The 20,074-nt window shown below is 39.0% G+C and overlaps 1 protein-coding gene across 1 annotated transcript; it reads left to right on the forward strand.

Moving 5' to 3' along the window:
* Positions 1-219: 219 nt before the first annotated feature.
* On the forward strand, positions 220-1,185 carry LOC309840101 (olfactory receptor 56B34-like; the record flags this gene model as incomplete). The annotated part of the gene is made up of 1 exon (XM_082682169.1): positions 220-1,185. One exon carries the CDS (start codon positions 220-222, stop codon positions 1,183-1,185), a length of 966 nt encoding a protein of 321 aa, XP_082538295.1.
* Between the last annotated feature and the right edge of the window lie 18,889 nt (positions 1,186-20,074).

The following is a 20,074-nucleotide window of genomic DNA, read 5'->3' on the forward strand; positions in this document are numbered from 1 at the left end:
AATCTTTATCTTATTATCTATATTGAACATTCTTTTATTCTTAAGTACTTTTTCCCAGAACCTCAAGGGGATAAAGAATGCATTATATTTAAAAGACCAAATTATTGTTTGTGAATCTTATACCTGTACACAAATTTTGACCTTCACCTAAGCTAAATGCAGACTATCCTTGCTTCCCTTAATCCACAGGCAGATGCTGAGAAGAAGACATCCTACAATATGGATACTATCCAGAGTATAAACAATAGCTCCAGTTTCCAAGTGTCTGAGTTCATCCTCATGGGGTTCCCAGGCATTCACGAGTGGCAGCACTGGCTCTCCCTGCCCCTGGCTCTGCTCTACATCTTAGCTCTTGGTGCCAACATCCTCATCTTAATCACCATCCAACATGAGCCTTCCCTGCACCAGCCCCTGTACTGGCTCCTTGGTATCTTGGCTATAGTGGACATTGGCCTGGCTACCACCATCATGCCCAAGATACTGGCTATTCTATGGTTTGAGGCCAAGGCCATCAGCCTTCCTGAGTGCTTTGCTCAGATCTATGTCATCCACTCTTTTATGTGCATGGAGTCAGGCATCTTCCTCTGCATGGCTATCGATAGATATGTAGCCATCTGCTACCCACTTCGGTACCCCTCCATAGTCACTGAGGCTTTTGTGATCAAAGCCACACTGTCCATGGTGCTCAGGAATGGCCTCTTGACCATCCCAGTGCCTGTACTGGCTGCCCAGCGACACTACTGCTCCAGGAATGAAATTGACCACTGCCTGTGCTCTAATTTGGGGGTCACCAGTCTGGCCTGTGATGACATCACGATTAACAGATTTTACCAGTTGGTGTTGGTATGGGTTATAGCGGGGAGTGACATGGGTCTGGTGTTTGCTTCCTATGCTTTGATTATTCGCTCCGTGATGAAGCTGAACTCTGCTGAAGCAACATCAAAGGCCCTGAGTACCTGCAGCTCCCATCTCATCCTCATTCTCTTTTTCTACACAGCTGCTATTGTTGTATCTGTCACCCAGCTGGCAGGAAGAAAGCTCCCTGTCATTCCTGCTCTCTTCAATGTGCTACACAATGTCATGCCCCCAGCCTTTAACCCCATGGTGTATGCCCTCCGGACCCAGGAGCTGAGAGCAGGCTTCCAGAAGGTGCTTGGTTTGGGCGACAACATGTCCAGGAAGTAAGCCAACTTTAAATGGCAGTGTTTTATAACTGGTGTTACAGAAAGAGCACAGGCTTTAGAGTGTAACAGCCATGGGTTAAGATTGCATGTCTCCCAATTGTTAGGAACATCAATTCATACTAATTTACCTGTTTTGTATAGCATACACTATGTGTGAGGCACTGTTCTAAACATTTCACAAATATTAACTCCTATAATTGCATAACAACCCTCTGAAACAAGTCCAACTGTTATTTAGATGACACAATTCTTATTGAGAAACTTATCCAAGGTCAAGTGGGAAAGAAGTTGGCAGTGACTTTAGAACCCAAGCAAACCCTGTTCTTAACCCTTTTCTCTCTATTCAACCTTGCTACTAACTTTTAAAAACATAAATAAAAATGAAAATAAAAAGGAATGATATCCAAGTAAGACTACAAATTACATGTCTCTTAATAAAAGAATTTTCCATTTAAAAGTTGGCAGCATTCTTCCTGTCCAATAGTAAATATAGCATATTTTAAATCCTCTAGAGTCCCCCTAGAAGATCCTGTTAGTTATATAAATGTAAGTCAAGAATTTGACAGTATTTTATTACTTTATACAGTCTTCACCAACTCTTGAGTTTATTTGCATTAGAGCCCAAAGAGGAATATCTCAACTGCTTTTTGTTAACATTAAACATTACTTGAACTTCACTAATGAATTAAGACAATCCCAATGATGTCCAATGGGTCACCGAAAGTGTAAAGAACACCAGAAGTATCTGAAGAGAAACTTTTTCCGTAAGAGAAATGACAGATGTTTAGGAACAAAGGGAAAATTGGTCATTTTTTTTATTTATTTCATTCAATGCCGGAGTATAGCTCAGTAAGGGTGGAATGTTTGCTTCAATATAACATGTGGATATGATTGCATCTCATGCTGACCCAATCACATGGCATTATGCATACTTTTCAATGAGAAACCTAAGTTGTGCCAGTAAATTTGGAAACTGAAATGTGAGAATTTTAGGCCATTAATCCTTAAGGAATTGAATCATCTTTCCTTTGACAGAGCAAGTTAGAAAGGGTTTTATTACACCTAATGTCAAGGCAGAATTGGACCAGGTACTTTCACCTTTTTAAACGTGTGATTCCATATACCAAAAACAAAAGCACTGACAGCTGATAAATAGCAGCACACTAATGGATGGGTCAGACCCTGTTATTCTTTCTATATGATGTCTGGACCAAGTCCCTGAGATCTTTTTAAATTTCAGGGAGGAAAAAATAAGTCCAAAGAGAAAGATACTATAATCTCTTTTCCTCTGGTTATCCAAGAGATTGGATTCCATTTCTATTAATGACTGATAAGATAACTGAAAGACTCTGGGTGAGAACAAGTAGAAATGATGGACAAACATCTTTAAATGGATATAGTGTTTGGAAAACTAACAAATCAGTAAAAATTATGGGAGACTCAGAGAAACTTCCTTTCACTCCAAATCATAAAGGAAGTTCAGAAGTTGTCACTCCCATTCTTACAACAAGATAAAGCTGGACAAACTGAAAACCATCTTTCTTGGGCCCATCAGAGAACGAAGGTGACAGGGCTAACTGACTTCCTAGAGTCAGAGGAATAGCCTTCCTCTACATGGGGTATGGTTCTAGTAAGTCTCTTCTGGAGAGGAAACCTTTATAATGAAAATGCTCTGGGATTATTTCACAATGTTAACTTTTCCCCTCTCCATGCCAGGGGTCTTCTCTTGGATCTTTACTGTGAGATTCTGCAGAGATTGCTGTAAATAATATAGAATGGAGCCTCTGTAAAACTGCAGTCTCTGCCTCTTTCTCATTCTCATGCTAGACCATATTTGTAATCCAGCAATATTTCAATATTACCTTTGAAGTCTTCCTACCAGTTTGCCACTCCAGCAGCTTCTACTCTAAGTAACCAGGTAGGAAAACCAGTGTTTTTCAATCTCAACAAATTTTAGGGTGGCTTTTTGTCCTGTAACAATCAATTCCCTAATGGATACAAGAAAAGTTATTAATATTCCTTTTTTCTGACTTTTCTTCTTGTCAAGACAGGAATGATGACTTCTAAGTTCTTTACACATCAGAAGTCCTAGTATGAGGTTAATATTCAATGTACAAAATATCCTACACTAATATACCACACTAATATAAGTAAATGATACAACATGAATGGAGGATAACAGATAAATCTTCCATGTACAAAATTTCCAAATAACTTATGTACATATACCACCCTCAACTAGAGCACAGCATGGGAAGTGGGAGAAAGAATAAATTTAGAAATGTAGAAACATGACAAACACCATATAAGCTAGGTTATCAAGTTCACACCAACACTGATAAATTGTGTTCATAAGTATCTTTGATATAATAACAGCACTTTACCCCATGGTCTTTCTCCAAAAACACATAACCCTGGTCTAATCATAAGAAAACCATCAATCAAAATGGTTCTAAATGCAATGTTATATCCTGGTGGAATCCTGGAACAGAAAAAAAGACATTAGGTAAAAACTAAAAATATCTGAATAAAGTATGCACTTTAATTAATATTCTATAAATATTAGTTCATTAAAAGTGAAAAATGTACTGTACCAGATAAGTTATTAATAATAGAGAAACTGGGAGTGGAAATACATGGACACTCTCTACACTATCTCCACAACTAACACTATTCTAAAACTCTAAGACCATTCTACAATAAGAAATCCATTTGGCCAAAATTAGCAAGACAGGAAACAACATGTGTTGGAGAGGATTTGGAGAAAGGGGAGCCCTCTTACACTGTTGGTGGGAATGCAAGTTGGTGCAGCCTCTTTGGAGAACAGTGTGGAGATTCCTCAAGAAAAAAATAGAACTTCCCTATGACCCTGCCATTGCACTCCTGGGTATTTACCCCAAAGATACAGATGTAGTGAAAAGAAGGGCCATCTGTACCCCAAGGTTTATAGCAGCAATGGCCACGATCGCCAAACTGTTGAAAGAACCAAGATGCCCTTCAATGGATGAATGGATAAGGAAGATGTGGTCCATATACACTATGGAGTATTATGCCTCCATCAGAAAGGACGAATACCTAACTTTTGTAGCAACATGGACGGGACTGGAAGAGATTATGCTGAGTGAAATAAGTCAAGCAGAGAGAGTCAATTATCATATGGTTTCACTTATTTGTGGAGCATAACAAATAGCATGGAGGACATGGGGAGTTAGAAGGGGGTTGGGGTAAATTGGAAGGGGAGGTGAACCATGAGAGACTATGGACTCTGAAAAACAATCTGAGGAGTTTAAAGTGGCGGGGGGTTGGGAGGTTGGGGTACCAGGTGGTGGGTATTATAGAGGGCACAGATTGCATGGAGCACTGGGTGTGGTGAAAAAAATAATGATACTGTTAGGCTGAAAATAAATTTTTAAAAAATCCATTTGGGGATCACCAGGGTTGTTTAGTTGGTTAAGTATCTGACTCTTGATTTGGGCACAGGTCATGACCTCAGGATCATGAGATTGAGCACCACTTTGTGCTCCACACTAGGTGTGGAGTCTGCTTAAGATACTCTCTCTTCTTCTCCCTCTGCCCCCTTCCCCTCCCTCCCTGCTCTTGTGCACTCTCTCTCCAAAAAAAAAAAAAAAAAAAAAAAAAAAAAAAAAAAAAAAAAAACCAAAAAAGTCCATTTTTCATTTCTATCTTTTTGATGATAGGCATTTTAGTTAGTGTGAAGTGGTATTCCACTGTGGTTCTGATTTGCACTACCTGATGACTAATGATGTTGAGCTTATTGGCTATATGCATATCTTCTTTAGAGAAATGTCCATTCAGATCTGTTGCCCATTTTTTAAACTGGAATTTTAGTTGGGTTGTTTGTCCTTTTGTTATTGGGTTGGAAGTATTCCTTGAATATTCTACATACAAGTTCCTTATCAGATACATGATTCACATGTATATTCTCTTATTTTGTATATTGTCTTTTTAATGCATTGATGGTATCCCTTGAAGCACAAATGTTTTTAATTTTGATGATGTCTAATTTATATATTTTTCTTTGTTGCTTGTGCTTTTGATCTCATAGATTTTGCCTAACCCAATGTCTTGAAGTTTTGTTCCTATATTATCTTCTAATGGTTTTATTGTTTAGTTCTTACGTTTAAGCCTATGATCCTTTTCAAGTTAATTTTTATATATGATAAGTGAGGAAAGGGTCCAACTTCATTCTATTACATGTGGATATCCAATTATCCCAGTACTATTTATTAAAAAGACTATTCTCCCATTGAACTGACTTGATAAGTTTGTGGAAAGCAGTTAATCATAAGTGTGACAGCTTATTTCTGAAGTTGCAGTTCTATTCCCTTGAACTATATGTATATCTTCATATCAATACCATGCTGTTTTGATCAGTATAACTGTGTAGTAAGTTAAAAAGTGTGAGTCCTCCAACTTCGTTCTTTTTTAATATTCTTTAGCTCTTCCAGGTCCCTTGAATTTCCATATGAATTTTAAAATGAACTTGTCCATTTCTCCCAAAAAGGCAGATAGAATTTTGATAGGGATTTCATTGAATCTATGGATCAATTAGAAGAGTATTTTCATCCCAATGACATTAATTCTTCTGATCCATGAACGCAAAATATCTTTCCCTTTATTTAGTTCATCTTTAATTTCTTCAAAATGTTTTGTAGTTTTCAGAGTACACAATTTTTACTTCTTTTCTTACATTTACTCTTAAATATTTCATTGTGTTTTAAATGGAATTGTTTTCTTATTTCAGTTTTGAATAGTTCATTACTAGTGTAAAAAACACAAATAATTTTTGTATAAGTGGCCTTATATCCTGCAACCTTGTGGAACTCATTTATATTATAATAGCTTTTTAGTGGATTGCTTAGCATCCTCTACATACAAGATTATGTTGTCTGCAAACAGAGATAGTTTTACTCCTTCCTTTACAATCAGAATGTCTTTTATTTCAGTTTTTATTTCAGTTTTTTGCCTCTGTCCTGGTTAGAACTTCAGTATAATGTTCAATAGAAGTGGTGGGAACAGACCTATGTATTTAATTCCTGATCTTAGAGAGAAAACCTTCAATCTTGTGTCATCAAGTTAGCTGTGGAGTTTCAATAGATGCCCTTTATCAGGTTGAGGGCATTCCCTTCTATTCCTAGTTTGTAAGTATTTTTATCTTGAATGGGTATTAGATTTTTTTCAAATGCTTTTTCTACATCTTGAGATGACCATGTGGTTTGGGTTTATATTCCACTGATATGGCATGTTACATTAATTGATTTTTGGATGTTAAGTCTATCTGGCATTTTGGAGATAAAACACATTTGACTGAGGGGGAAGAGCCAAGATGGTGGAGAAGTAGCAGGCTGAGACGACATCAGGTAGCAGATCATCATCTAGATAGCTTATCTAAACATTACAAATACCTACAAATCCAACAGGAGATCGAAGAGAAGAACAGCAATTCTAGCAATTCTAGAAACAGAAAACCACTCTCTGAAAGGTAGGACTGGTGGAGAAGTGAATCCAAAGCAACGGAAAGATAGACCACGGGGGGAGGGGCCAGCTCCTGGCAAGCGGTGGAGCAATGGAGCACTAAATCAGGACTTTTAAAAGTCTGTTCCACTGAGGGACATTGCTCCAGAGGCTAAACCAGGGTGAAGCCCACACGGGGTCAGTGTGGCCCCAGGTCCCACAGGGTCACAGAAGGATTGGGGGTGTCTTGAGTGTCGCAGAGCTTGCAGATATTAGAACGGGGAAGCCGGCTACAAAGACAGAGCCGAGGAGTGAGCTCTCAGCTCGGGGTTACTTTGAACCGGTCACAGGTTGGATGGGCTCAGAGCACGGCCGGAGGCCAGGGAGATGGGAGTGATTGGGCGCTATTCTCTGAGGGTGTACTGAGGGGTGAGGCCCCGAGCTCTCGGCTCCTCAGGGCCAGAGACTGGGAGGTTGCCATTTTCATTCCCGTCCTCCAGAACTCAACAGAAAGCATTCAGGAAACAAAAGCTCCGGAAAGCAAACCCGAGCGGATTACTCAGCCCGGCCCCTGGTAAGGGCAGTGCAATTCCACCTGGGGCAAAGACACTTGAGAATCACTACAACAGGCCCCTCCCCCAGAAGATCAACAAGAAATCTAGCCAGGAACAAGTTCACTGACCAAGGAGTGCAGTTTCAATACCAAGGAGAGCAGCGGAATTCTGGAGGAGGAGAAAGCAAAGCAGAGAACTCATGGCTTTCTCCCCAAGATACTTCAGTCTTGCAGTTAATTTTTTTTTCAATTTTTTATTCTTCTTCTGCTAACTTTTTTTTTAATTTTACCCTTTTCTTTTTTAACATTTTTAACTAGTTTATCTAATATATATATATATTTTCTATGTTTTTTCTTATTTGTTTTCTTTTTTTGGTTGTTTTTTTTCTGAATCTCTTTTATCCCCTTTCTTCCCCCCCCATGATTTGGGGTCTCTTCTGACTGAAAATACGTTAAAGTGTATTTTCCTGGGGTCTTTGCCACCCTTTTCATATTTTAGTTGCTCCTTCATATACTATTATCTGGACAAAATGACAAGGCGGAAAAATTCACCACAAAAAAAAAAGAACAAGAGGCAGTACTGAAGGCTAGGTACCTAATCAATACAGACATTGGTAATATGTCAGATCTAGAGTTCAGAATGATGATTCTCAAAGTTCTAGTCGGGCTCGAAAAAGACATGGAAGATATTAGAGAAACCCTCTCGGGAGATATAAAAGCCCTTTTTGGAGAATAACTAAAATCTAACCAAGTTGAAATTTAAAAAGCTATTAATGAGGTGCAATCAAAATGGAGGCTCTCACTGCTAGGATAAATGAAGCAGAAGAAAGAATTAGTGATATAGAAAGCCAAATGACAGAGAATGAAGAGGCTGAGCAAAAGAGGTACAAACAGCTACTGAACCATGAGGGGAGAATTCCAGAGATAAGTGACACCATAAGATGACACAACATTAGAATAATTGGGATTCCAGAAGAAGAAGAGAGAGGGGAGCAGAAGGTATATTGGAGAGAATTATTGTAGAGTATTTTCCTAATATGGCAAAGGGAATAAGCATCAAAATCCAGGAGGTGCAGAGAATCCCCCTCAAAATCAACAAGAATAGGTCCACAACCCATTACCTAATAGTAAAATTTATAAGTCTTAATGACAAAGAGAAAATCCTGAAAGCCGCCTGGGAAGAGAAGTCTGTAACATACAATGGTAAAAACATTAGATTGGTAGAAGACTTATCCACAGAGACCTGGCAGGCCAGAAAGAGTTGGCTTGATATAGTCAGAGCACTAAACGAGAAAAACAGGCAGCCAAGAATACTATATCCAGCTAGGTTATCATTGAAAATAGAAGGAGAGATAAAAAGTTTCCAGGACAAACAAAAACTGAAAGAATTTGCAGACACCAAACCAGCTATAGAGGAAATATTGAAAGGGGTCCTCTAAGCAAAGAGAGAGCCTAAAAGTAGTAGATCAGAAAGGAACAGAGACCATATACAGTAACAGTCACCTTACAGGCAATACAATGCCACTAAATTAATATCTCTCAATAGGTACACTGAATGTTAATGGGCTAAATTCCCCAATCAAAAGACACAGGGTATCAGGTTGGATAAAAAAACAAAACTGATCTATATGTTGCCTACAAGAAACTCATTTTAAGCCCGAAGACACCTCCAGATTTAAAGTGAGGGGGTGGAAAACAATTTGCCATGTTAATAGACACCAGAAGAAAGCAGGGCTGGCAATCCTTATATCAGATAAATTAGATTCTAAGCCAAAGACTATAATAAGAGATGAGGAAGGACACTATATCATACTCAAAGTCTGCCCAACAAGAAGATCTAACAATTTTAAATATCTATGCCCCTAATGTGGGAGCAGCCAACTATATAAACCAATTAATAACAAAATCAAAGAAACACATCAACAATAATACAATAATAATAGGGGACTTTAACACTCCCCTCACAGAAATGGACAGATCATCCAGGCAAAAGATCAACAAGGAAATAAAGGCCTTAAATGACACACTGGACCAGATGGACATCACAGATATATTCAGAACATTTCATCCCAAAGCAACAGAATACACATTCTTCTCTAGTGCACATGGAACATTCTCCAGAATAGATCACATGCTTGGTCCTAAATCAGGTCGCAGTCAGTATCAAAAGATTGGGATCATTCCCTACATATTTTCAGACCACAATTCTCTGAAGCTAGAACTCAATCACAAGAGGAAATTTGGAAAGAACCCAAATACATGGAGACTAAACAGCATCCTTCTAAAAAATGAATGGGTCAACCAGGAAATTAAATAAGAATTGAAAAAATTCATGGAAACAAATGATAATGAAAACACAACAGTACATTAAAATCTGTGGGACAAAGCAAAGGTAGTCCTGAGAGGAAAATATATAGCAGTACAAGCCTTTCTCAAGAAACAAAAAAATTCTCAAGTACACAACCTAACCCTACACCTAAAGGAGCTGGAGGAAGAACAAGAAAGAAACCCTAAACCCAGCAGGAGAAGAGAAATCATAAAGATCAGAGCAGAAATCAATGAAATAAAAACAAAAAACAATAGAACAAATCAATGAAACTAGGAGCTGGTTCTTTGAAAGAATTAATAAGATTAATAAACCCTGGCCAGACTTATCAAAAAGAAAGAGAAAGGACCCAAATAAATAAAATCATGAATGAAAGAGGAGAGATCACAACTAAAACCAAAGAAATACAGACAATTATAAGAACATACTATGAGCAACTCTACGCCAACAAATTTGACAATCTAGAAAAAATGGATGCATTCCTAGAGACATATAAACTACCACAACTGAACCAGGAAGAAATAGAAAACCTGAACAGACCCATAACCAGTAAGGAGATTGAAACAGTCATCAAAAATCTCCAAACAAAAGCCCAGGGACAGATGGCTTCCCAGGGAAATTCTACCAAACATTTAAAGAAGAACTAATTCCTATTCTCCTGAAACTGTTCCAAAAAATAGAAATGGAAGGAAAACTTCCAAACTCATTTTATGAGGCCAGCATCACCTTGATCCCAAAACCAGACAAGGGTCCCATCAAAAAAGAGAACTACAGACAAATATCCTTGATGAACACAGATGCGAAATTTCTCACCAAAATACTAGCCAATAGGATTCAACAGTACATTAAAAGGATTATTCACCACGACCAAGTGGGATTTATTCCAGGGCTACAAGCTTGGCTCAACATCTGCAAATCAATCAATGTGATACAACACATTAATAAAAGAAAGAACAAGAACCATATGATACTCTCAATAGATGCTGAAAAATCATTTGACAAAGTACAGCATCCCTTCCTGATCAAACTTTTCAAAGTGCAGGGATAGAGGGCACATACCCCAATACTATCAAAGCCATCTACGAAAAACCCACCACAAATATAATTCTCAACGGAGAAAAATTGACAGCTTTTCCACTAAGGTCAGGAACACAGCAGGGATGTCCATTATCACCACTGCTATTCAGCATAGTACTAGAAGTCCTAGCCTCAGCAATCAGACAACAAAAGGAAATTAAAGGCATCCAAATCGGCAAAGAAGAAGTCAAATTATCACTCTTCACAGATGATATGATACTATATGTGGAAAACCCAAAAGACTCCACTCCAAAACTGCTAGAACCTGTACAGGAATTCAGTAAAGTGTCAGGATATAAAATCAATGCACAGAAATCAGTTACATTTCTCTACACCAACAACAAGATAGAAGAAAGAGAAACTAAGGAGTCAATCCCATTTACAACTGCACCCAAAACTATAAGATACCTAGGAATAAACCTAACCAAAGAGGCTAAGAATTTATACTCAGAAATCTATAAAGTACTCATGAAAGAAATTGGAGAAGACACAAAGAAATGGAAAAACGCTCCATGCTCCTGGATTGGAAGAACAAATATTGTGAAAATGTCTATGCTACCTAAAGCAATCTACACATTTAATGCAATTCCTATCAAAATCCCATCCATTTTTTCAAAGAAATGGAACAAATAATCCTAAAATTTATATGGAACCAGAAAAGACCTCCAATAGCCAAAGGAATATTGAAAAAGAAAGCCAAAGTTGGTGGCATTACGATTCCGGACTTCAAGCTCTATTAGAAAGCTGTCGTCATCAAGACAGCATGGTACTGGCACTAAAACAGACACATAGATCAATGGAACAGAATAGAGAGCCCAGAAATAGACCCTCAACTCTATGGTCAACTAATCTTCGACAAAGCAGGAAAGAACGTCCAATGGAAAAAAGACAGCCTCTGCAATAAATGGTGTTGGGAAAATTGGACAGCCACATGCAGAAAAATGAAATTGGACCATTTCCTTACACCACACACAAAAAATAGACTCAAAATGGATGAAGGACATCAATGTGAGAAAGGAATCCATCAAAATCCTTGAGGAGAACACAGGCAGCAACCTCTTCGACCTCAGCCGCAGCAACGTCTTCCAAGGAACATTGCCAAAGGCAAGAGAAGCAAGGGCAAAAATGGACTATTGGGATTTCATCAAGATCAAAAGCTTTTGCGCAGGAAAGGAAACTGTTAACAAAACCAAAAGACAACCGACAGATTGGGAGAAGATATTTGCAAATGACATATCAGATAAAGGGCTAGTGTCCCAAATCTATAAAGAATTTAGCAAACTCAACACCCAAAGAACAAATAATACAATCAAGAAATGGGCAGAAGACATGAACAGACATTTCTGCAAAGAAGACATTCAGATGGCCAACAGACACATGAAAAAGTGCTCCACATCACTTGGCCTCAGAGAAATACAAATCAAAACCACAATGGGATATCACCTCACACCAGTCAGAATGGCTAAAATTAACAAATCAGGAAATGACAGATGCTGGGGAGGATGCAGAAAAAGGGGAACCCTCCTACACTGTTGGTGGGAATGCAAGCTGGTGCAACCACTCTGGAAAATAGCATGGAGGTTCCTCAAAATGTTGAAAATAGAACTGCCCTATGACCCAGCAATTGCACTACTGGGTATTTACCCTAAAGATACAAACGTGATCTGAAGGGGCACGTGCACCCAAATGTTTATAGCAGCAATGTCCACAATAGCCAAACTATGGAAAGAACCTAGATGTCCATCAACAGATGAATAAATAAAGAAGATGTGGTATATATACACAATGGAATACTATGAAGCCATCAAAAGAAATGAAATCTTGCCATTTGCAGTGATGTGGATGGAACTAGAGAGTATCATGCTTAGTGAAATAAGTCAATCGGAGAAAGACAACTATCATATGATTTCCCTGATATGAGGAAGTGGAGATTCAACATGGGGGGTTAAGGGGGTAGGAGAAGAATAAATGAAACAAGATGCAATTGGGAGGGAGACAACCATAAGTGACTCTTAATCTCACAAAACAACAAGGATGCTGGGGGGAGGGGGTTGGGAGAAGGGGGTGGGGTTATGGACATTGGGGAGGGTATGTCCTATGGTGAGTGCTGTGAAGTGTGTAAACTTGGTGGTTCACAGACCTGTACCCCTGGGGATAAAAATACATTTTATGTTTATAAAATATATATATATAAAATAAAAATAAATTTAAAAAGAACACATCTGATTTTAGCATATAATCATTTTTATAAATTACTGAGTTCTGTTTGCTAGTATTTTCTTGAAACTTTTCTCTCCACAAATGTATTTGGGGTTTTTTCATTTGTTTGTTTTTTGTGCTTTCCTGGCTGGTAGGTGTGTATGTCTCTGTCCACCACATTTTCAGAGCTTCCTGAAAAAATTGTATTAATTCCCAGAAGTTTGGACAACTATGCTTTTGCCTTGACTGTCAAATCATTCAGCTATTCTAAACATATTTTGAATGTCTTTTATATCCTCTATTCCATATACTCTGTCAATTAACCAAATGCCAACAATTTCTTGAATCAAACTGACTCTCCCAAACTGCTAAGACATAGGACCCTGCAGGCATAAAACCTTTACAATGACTGACAGCCATAGAGACGCATGTTGCAAAAATAAGAAGAGAGAAAGGGATTGAGCGCTACATGAACATCATTTCTTCTTTATATTAGTCACTCATGTTGAAAACACTTCCACTCTGGGAAGTGAGTAAACGGTGAACAGAAGCCAGCAGTGTTTTAACGATGTGCTGACCTACACAAAGAGCAAAACATCAAGAAGGGGAAAGGTGTGCCTCACTAACATTAGTCAACAATCAATTAGGATTGTGTTTAGCTGTATAAGAGACACTAGATTATAATGGCTTAACCAAATTGGAGTTTATTTATGTCATCACAGAGCAGAAGCATGAGAGAGAGGGATAATCAGGCAGTTCAGAGTTGTTATGACACTTCTATTATGCCAAGAAAAGATCAGACTTTCTATTTTTTCTGCTCTGCCATTCAAAGCAAAGACCACCATCCTCCACACACAATTCTCAATAGGAAGAGACAGAAAAGGAAACCTCCATAGACCTTTATATGTGATTGGTCAGGAATTGATATGATGTTCATCTCTAATAGCAAGGAAGACTCTCGGGTAGAGTATTTTAGCTTCCCAGTCTCTATAATAAAGGAAAGTTATACAAAGGTGGATTTGAAGGAAAGCTGAATAGCTAACACTAAGAACAGACAATACACATCATGTTCTTTTTATGCATTATTCTCAAGCATTAATAAAAATAATAAGCCATGAAGAAAGTGTCAAAAGTTCTAAAGGGTAAATAAGTTCCAAAGATCTCTGGATCAACATGATAAAGTCAGCATGCCCTTCCTCCTCCCACCCCAAAACCAATTAATATTGACAAGATATTCAAAACTAAATCAACTCATAATATGATACAAAACAAATAGAGAGTCATTTATGAAACAGAAACATGAGGAAACTCCAAAAGATGAAAGATTACTGTGATAGAATGATGGAACAGAATGGAAGCCCAAAAGATACATGGGGAAAAAAACTGCTACAAAAATAATGTTGATTCAGCTTCAGAGATGTCTAATACTACAAGAAGCAGAAGGTCATGATACAATCAAGCTGCTGATAAATAAGCAGCACAGAGTAGTAGTCAGGCAGGTCGGTCCTCCTGGACGTATATTCCTGGAGAAGTAGGCCAAAAGTAAAGAAACAGTGGGGGGTGTTTCAGAGTATTCAAGATTGGGTCAGAATACAGGACAGTGACCCACATGGCTATAAATAATCGTGCCACATGAACCATGGGGGAATAAGCTCAAGCATAAATTAAGCTATTAACATACCCCACATCTCCTGTATGACATGTTGCATCAACCAACTACAGCAGCATCCTGGGATGCCTACTAGGAAAAAAACAATCAATGATCGAGAAACTTCAGACAGTTTCTTTCAGACTATAATCCCCTGTCCTTTGCTTTCTTAGAGTACTTCCTTGTGCAAATTTTTAATTATAAAGTCTGTGTCCATTTGCAGTATATATAAATCTTTTCCTAACCTCTTGCCAGTTTGGCAACCTAGGAAATGCTTTTCTCAAGAACTCAGGAACTATCTCCTAAAATATAAACATGTAAAGAGATAGCACCCCAACTCTCAATCCCTGTAAAGGATACCAGCCTAATTTCTGAGGGCACCAGTTAGCAAACACAGATGGTCTAATCACAGACAAAAACACTGGCAATCTCAGGAATAATTCAATGTACTTGACACATCCCATTGATCAACCTCCCACTGAAGTTCCCCAGCACTTTCCACTTGCTCACCCCAGGTGACTTAAATTCATTCCATCTGACACATTACCCCACTCAACCCTGCCTTTGAGTTAATGGAACTGGGTATCCAAACTTGATCTGAGCTCTCTTCTCTATTGCTGGCATTAGTATAAGAATAAAATCAACTTCCACTGCTCATCATGTCCAGTACAATTTTATTTAATAACACCATACAATCAGATATCTGAGTAAAATCAACATGAGAGAGTGGCATTAAAGTTAACAAACATAACTCATGCCTAAAGAGACAGAATAAATTCAGCACCAATCAAAAAAGTTCTTCTTAAGGTAACCTTCTCTATGCCAACTCACTACTTCAAAAACCTAGTGATTCCTCCCTTCACATCTAAAGCTGATGACAAGTGCTGTTACTAACCCAGGGTAATTGCACTATGATTTAGGATCTTTTACTAATGACATCTTTTTAAGTGGTCCCTTCATACATAAATCCTTCCCTAATTGTTCTAATTTGAGTGGGCCATCTATTCCCTACTGGGACTCTTTCTAATTTGATGCTAATTCAATTAGGCAATATGGAAGTCATTAGTAAAAGCAGTTTCCATATAGCCGTTGGACAGATTTGAGATGGTCACAGATTAAAAAGGTGATGAAGTGAAACCATATGATAATTGATAATAGTCAATTATCATATGGTTTCACTTATTTGTGGAGCATAACAAATAGCATGGAGGACATAGAGAGGAGAAAGGAGTTGGGGGAAATTGGAAGGGGAGGTGAACCATGAGAGACTATGGACTCTGAAAAACAATCTGAGGGGTTTGAAGTGGCGGGGGGGTGGGAGCTTGGGGGAACCTACTGGTGGGTATTAGAGAGAGCACGGATTGCATGGAGCACTGGGTGTGGTGCAAAAATAATGAATACTGTTATGCTGAAAATAAATAAAAAGTAAATTTTTTTTAAAAAGTGATGAAGTGAGAGCAACACACAAAGATTACTCTTATAAGAGGATAAGTTAGTAAAAGACAGTATCCACACCCTGAGGATACAGGGTGTGACTAGGAAGTGCCATGGAAAGACCCAGGCACAAGTCTGCAGTAGAGATACTCTGTGAAGTTCTCAGTCCTTGGAATCTTCAAATATTGATGTGGAAGATTCGAGGGGAAGACTGTGAACACAGAATAAGGAGGATACAGCCCCTTCTGCTATATCACTTGGTTTGATACATTACAAAACAATTGGAGGATAACCAGATTTCACCTTTGCCTTTGTGCAATCCAAACACAGAAAACTGCGTCAAGCTGGGAGCGAGTGTCCTAGGATATAACACACACACACACACTCCTAAAGTCCACCAGCTTTCCACCCTCAATCACAATTTTCTAAGTTCAGACGAAGCTCTTTTTACCACTTCACCATAGCTCATAAGCTACAGCCCTTCCACCCACTTTCAAAACCAAATTTCATGTTCTTCTCAAAGTAAAGTGTTGTCTTTACTTTGTAAAGTACTTTCTAAAGTAAAATACAAATACAGTATTTGTATTTCCTTAACCATTTAACATGTGTCAAATTCTGCTAGGTTTATCCTAGTTCTCTATCTTTTTCATGTGTCACTGGTAACATTTCTGAGTATTACATTCCTAATTCCATTTTCCTCATAAATCCTATGGTTTCTCATGTGGAGCTTTGCATAGCACAGTGATTTTGAAGAACTCCTGCATTCCATTACAACAGAACTGACTACTTGCTAGAGTGAGTGGGGAGGAAACCAAGTTTAGACAAAAAGGGCCAACACACTTTCTTCTGACAGTTCAACCTGGCAGAGCTGTCCACCTCCTGGGCCCCTGTCCTGGGACTAGGTTGTTCCCAGAGCAGCCAAGACAGGCCTCCAAAGTCACTGGGGAACCTCCTGTTGGAGTGAGACACCTGCTCCAGGGGCAGCTGGATGGCAATGAGGGGTGCTATGGGGTGAGCCTTTGGGGGTTGGGAAGGGGGCCAGGGGTTCAGACCAAGACGAGGTGATTTCAGACCTGTGATTCACATCCAAAACTCTAGGAGTGGTAGGAAAGGGACACATCTGCTCTGAGCAACAAAAGGCCCAGCATAGGCAGCAGTAGCCAAGAGAGGGGAAGTAGCCCAGAAGGAAGCCTGGAGACATCTTCATGGGCCCTCCTGCAGTAGTAAGGAAATCAGCCACTATCATGGACCCTGGAAGGGGAATCAGTGGAGACAGTTCTCCTCTCAGGATTCTGTCCCTGTCTATGAATCTGGCTCCCTGTCCTTGGATTTCTCACCTTGCCTTTTTTTTTTTTTTAAGATTTTTTATTTATTTATTTGACAGAGAGAGATCACAAGTCGGCAGAGAGGCAGGCAGAGAGAGAGAGAGGAGGAAGCAGGCTCCCCGCCGAGAAGAAAGCCTGATGCAGGACTCGATCCCAGGACCCTGAGATCATGACCTGAGCCGAAGGCAGTGGCTTGACCCACTGGGCCACCCAGGCGCCCTCACCTTGCCTTTCTTTACCTTCCATCAATCTCTTCACTGGGGCAGAGGTTAAGAGCTCTAATCTGGGAATTTGTGGCTGAGTTCTGACATGGCCATATTGCAAACAGTGGGGCTTTCCAGCCATGGGAATGTGCAAAGTAAACCCCTTTGCGCACAGGAGACTCTAGTCAAAGTTTTACGGGTTTTATGGTCTGAGGTAACTCCTCACACTGTTCCACCCCCTTCTTCAAGCCATCCTGGAATAGTCCTAGTTTAGGAGTCTAGGACCCTGGAGCTGATGAGCTGGATCTCTTTTTTTTTTTAATTTATTTATTTTCAGCATAACAGTATCATTATTTTTTCACCACACCTAGTGCTCCATGCAATCCGTGCCCTCTATAATACCCACCACCTGGTACCCCGACCTCCCAGCCCCCGCCACTTCAAACCCCTCAGATTGCTTTTCAGAGTCCATAGTCTCTCATGATTCACCTCCCCTTCCAATTTACCCCAACTCCCTTCTCCTCTCTAACACCCCTTGTCCTTCATGATATTTGTTATGCTTCACAAATAAGTGAAACCATATGATAATTGACTCTCTCTGCTTGACTTATTTCACTCAGCATAATCTCTTCCAGTCCCGTCCATGTTGCTACAAAAATTGGGCATTCGTTCTTTCTGCTGGAGACATAATACTCCATAGTGTATATGGACCACATCTTCCTTATCCATTCATCCGTTGAAGGGCATCTTGGTTCTTTCCACAGTTTGGCGACCGTGGCCATTGCTGCTATAAACATTGGATCTCTTAAGAACCTTCATCTCTATATGTTTATAAAAAATTAAAAATTAAAAAAAAAAAGAACCTTCATCTCACCTTATGCTATGGTGCTACAGGGTACCAGTAGTTGTGATGTGAGGAACAGGATTTGAAACCAACTTGAAATTCAAATCTGTATCTATCTGCTTGACTCCATAGACCATCCTTCTAAACATTATACCACTTTCAACATCCTGAAAGGTTATATCGAACTTTTCTAGAATTTCTTAATAAAACTATATTTTTTCCTGCTTTTCACATTATCCTGTATTGAAATTCACTATTTGATATCTGCATGAATTTGGGCAGCTAATTTACCCTATATAAAAGTAGCCATCGGGTAAGTTTTTTTATTTTTTTTAATTCAAGTAATAGTTGACATATAATGTCACATCAGCTTCAGGTATAACATACATATCAGTTTTTTTTTATTATCAACTATATGTCCAGTGCTATATTAGTCACAAGAATAAAGAGGTTAAAAGTAGATAAGGTCCCTGCCCTCACTGAGATTCCTTTATAATAATTTCATTACATTATAATGTGAGTAGCTTCTCATTGTTCATAAAATAAAACTTAACTTTCTTAATATGGAATACACAACACTACATGAGAACTGGACAGTTAGCTTCATGAACACGGGATCCATGTCAATTTTGCTCCCCATTTATATGGTATTACACACAGTGTTAAGAATGTGAATGAAATAAGTCAAACAAACAGAGAGAGGCAATTATCATATGGTTTTACTTATTTGTGGAGCATAACAAATAGCATGGAGGACATGGGGAGTTAGAGAGGAGAAGGGAGTTGGGGTAAATTGGAAGGGGAGGTGAACCATGAGAGACTACGGACTCTGAAGAACAATCTGAGGGTTTTGAAGGGGCGAGGGGGTGGGAGGTCGGGGTACCAGGTGGTGAGTATTATAGAGGGCACAGATTGCATGGAGCACTGGGTGTGGTGCAAAAATATTGAATACTGTTATGCTGAAAATAAATTTAAAAAAAAAAGTAGGTAGTAGGTTCAAAACGTATTTACCTAATTAATGAAATAATAATAATAATCAGATTTCCTACCTCCTCAGTGTATTTTAAACCACATTTCTGAGTGGATATTCTAGTCACTGTCATTTTTTAATATCTCTAAGAGATTTGAGATGAAGAAGTTAAACGTAAAACCAGCCAAATTCATTTTGAGATATTTTTCTCGTTTACCTCCTGGGTCCAACCAGAAAAGGCAAAAAGTTTGGCTATTTATTCTCTATTTAGCCACAAATCCATTTCCTCTTTCTTTGCCCTGCTCTGTGCTCATGGAGGCTGATATCTATGTCCTGCTTCAGCTTGGTTCCCTGACCTGACTTTTGGACTTCCAAGTTCAGACAATAGGAGTCACCTATGGGAGATTAAATGTAGGAGGGTAGAAAGGAGGGAATACTTATTCCTATCCCCACCTTTTAGTTTGATACACTTCTAACCATGGTTATGTTTCTCCCTAGCCAGAGATCCTAGTAAGAAGCCCCTCTTCCAGTTTCAGAGCTCTACAGGTTGGAGTAATACTATCCCTTCTCTTACCCTGCGTGAGGTAGTGGAGACCTGGGTGGTAATGGCTTCCTGATGTTGTTAGCTCTTGGGTTCTTCTTGTTGTTTCCTTGATCCTACAAGCACCTCTATAAATACTCTCTTTTTAAACTCCTTTCAGTTAAATCCTTCTCTAGTACTGTTTCCTCCTTACACCCTGCACAATACAGTATTGGTACTAGAACGGGACCCATGAACAGACTCTCAAAATAGGACTCTAGAATTGGCTCACCTGTAGAAAACCTAACCAGCACAA

Source organism: Mustela nivalis (genome assembly GCF_964662115.1).
Source record: "Mustela nivalis genome assembly, chromosome: 9".
Taxonomy (NCBI): domain Eukaryota; kingdom Metazoa; phylum Chordata; class Mammalia; order Carnivora; family Mustelidae; genus Mustela; species Mustela nivalis.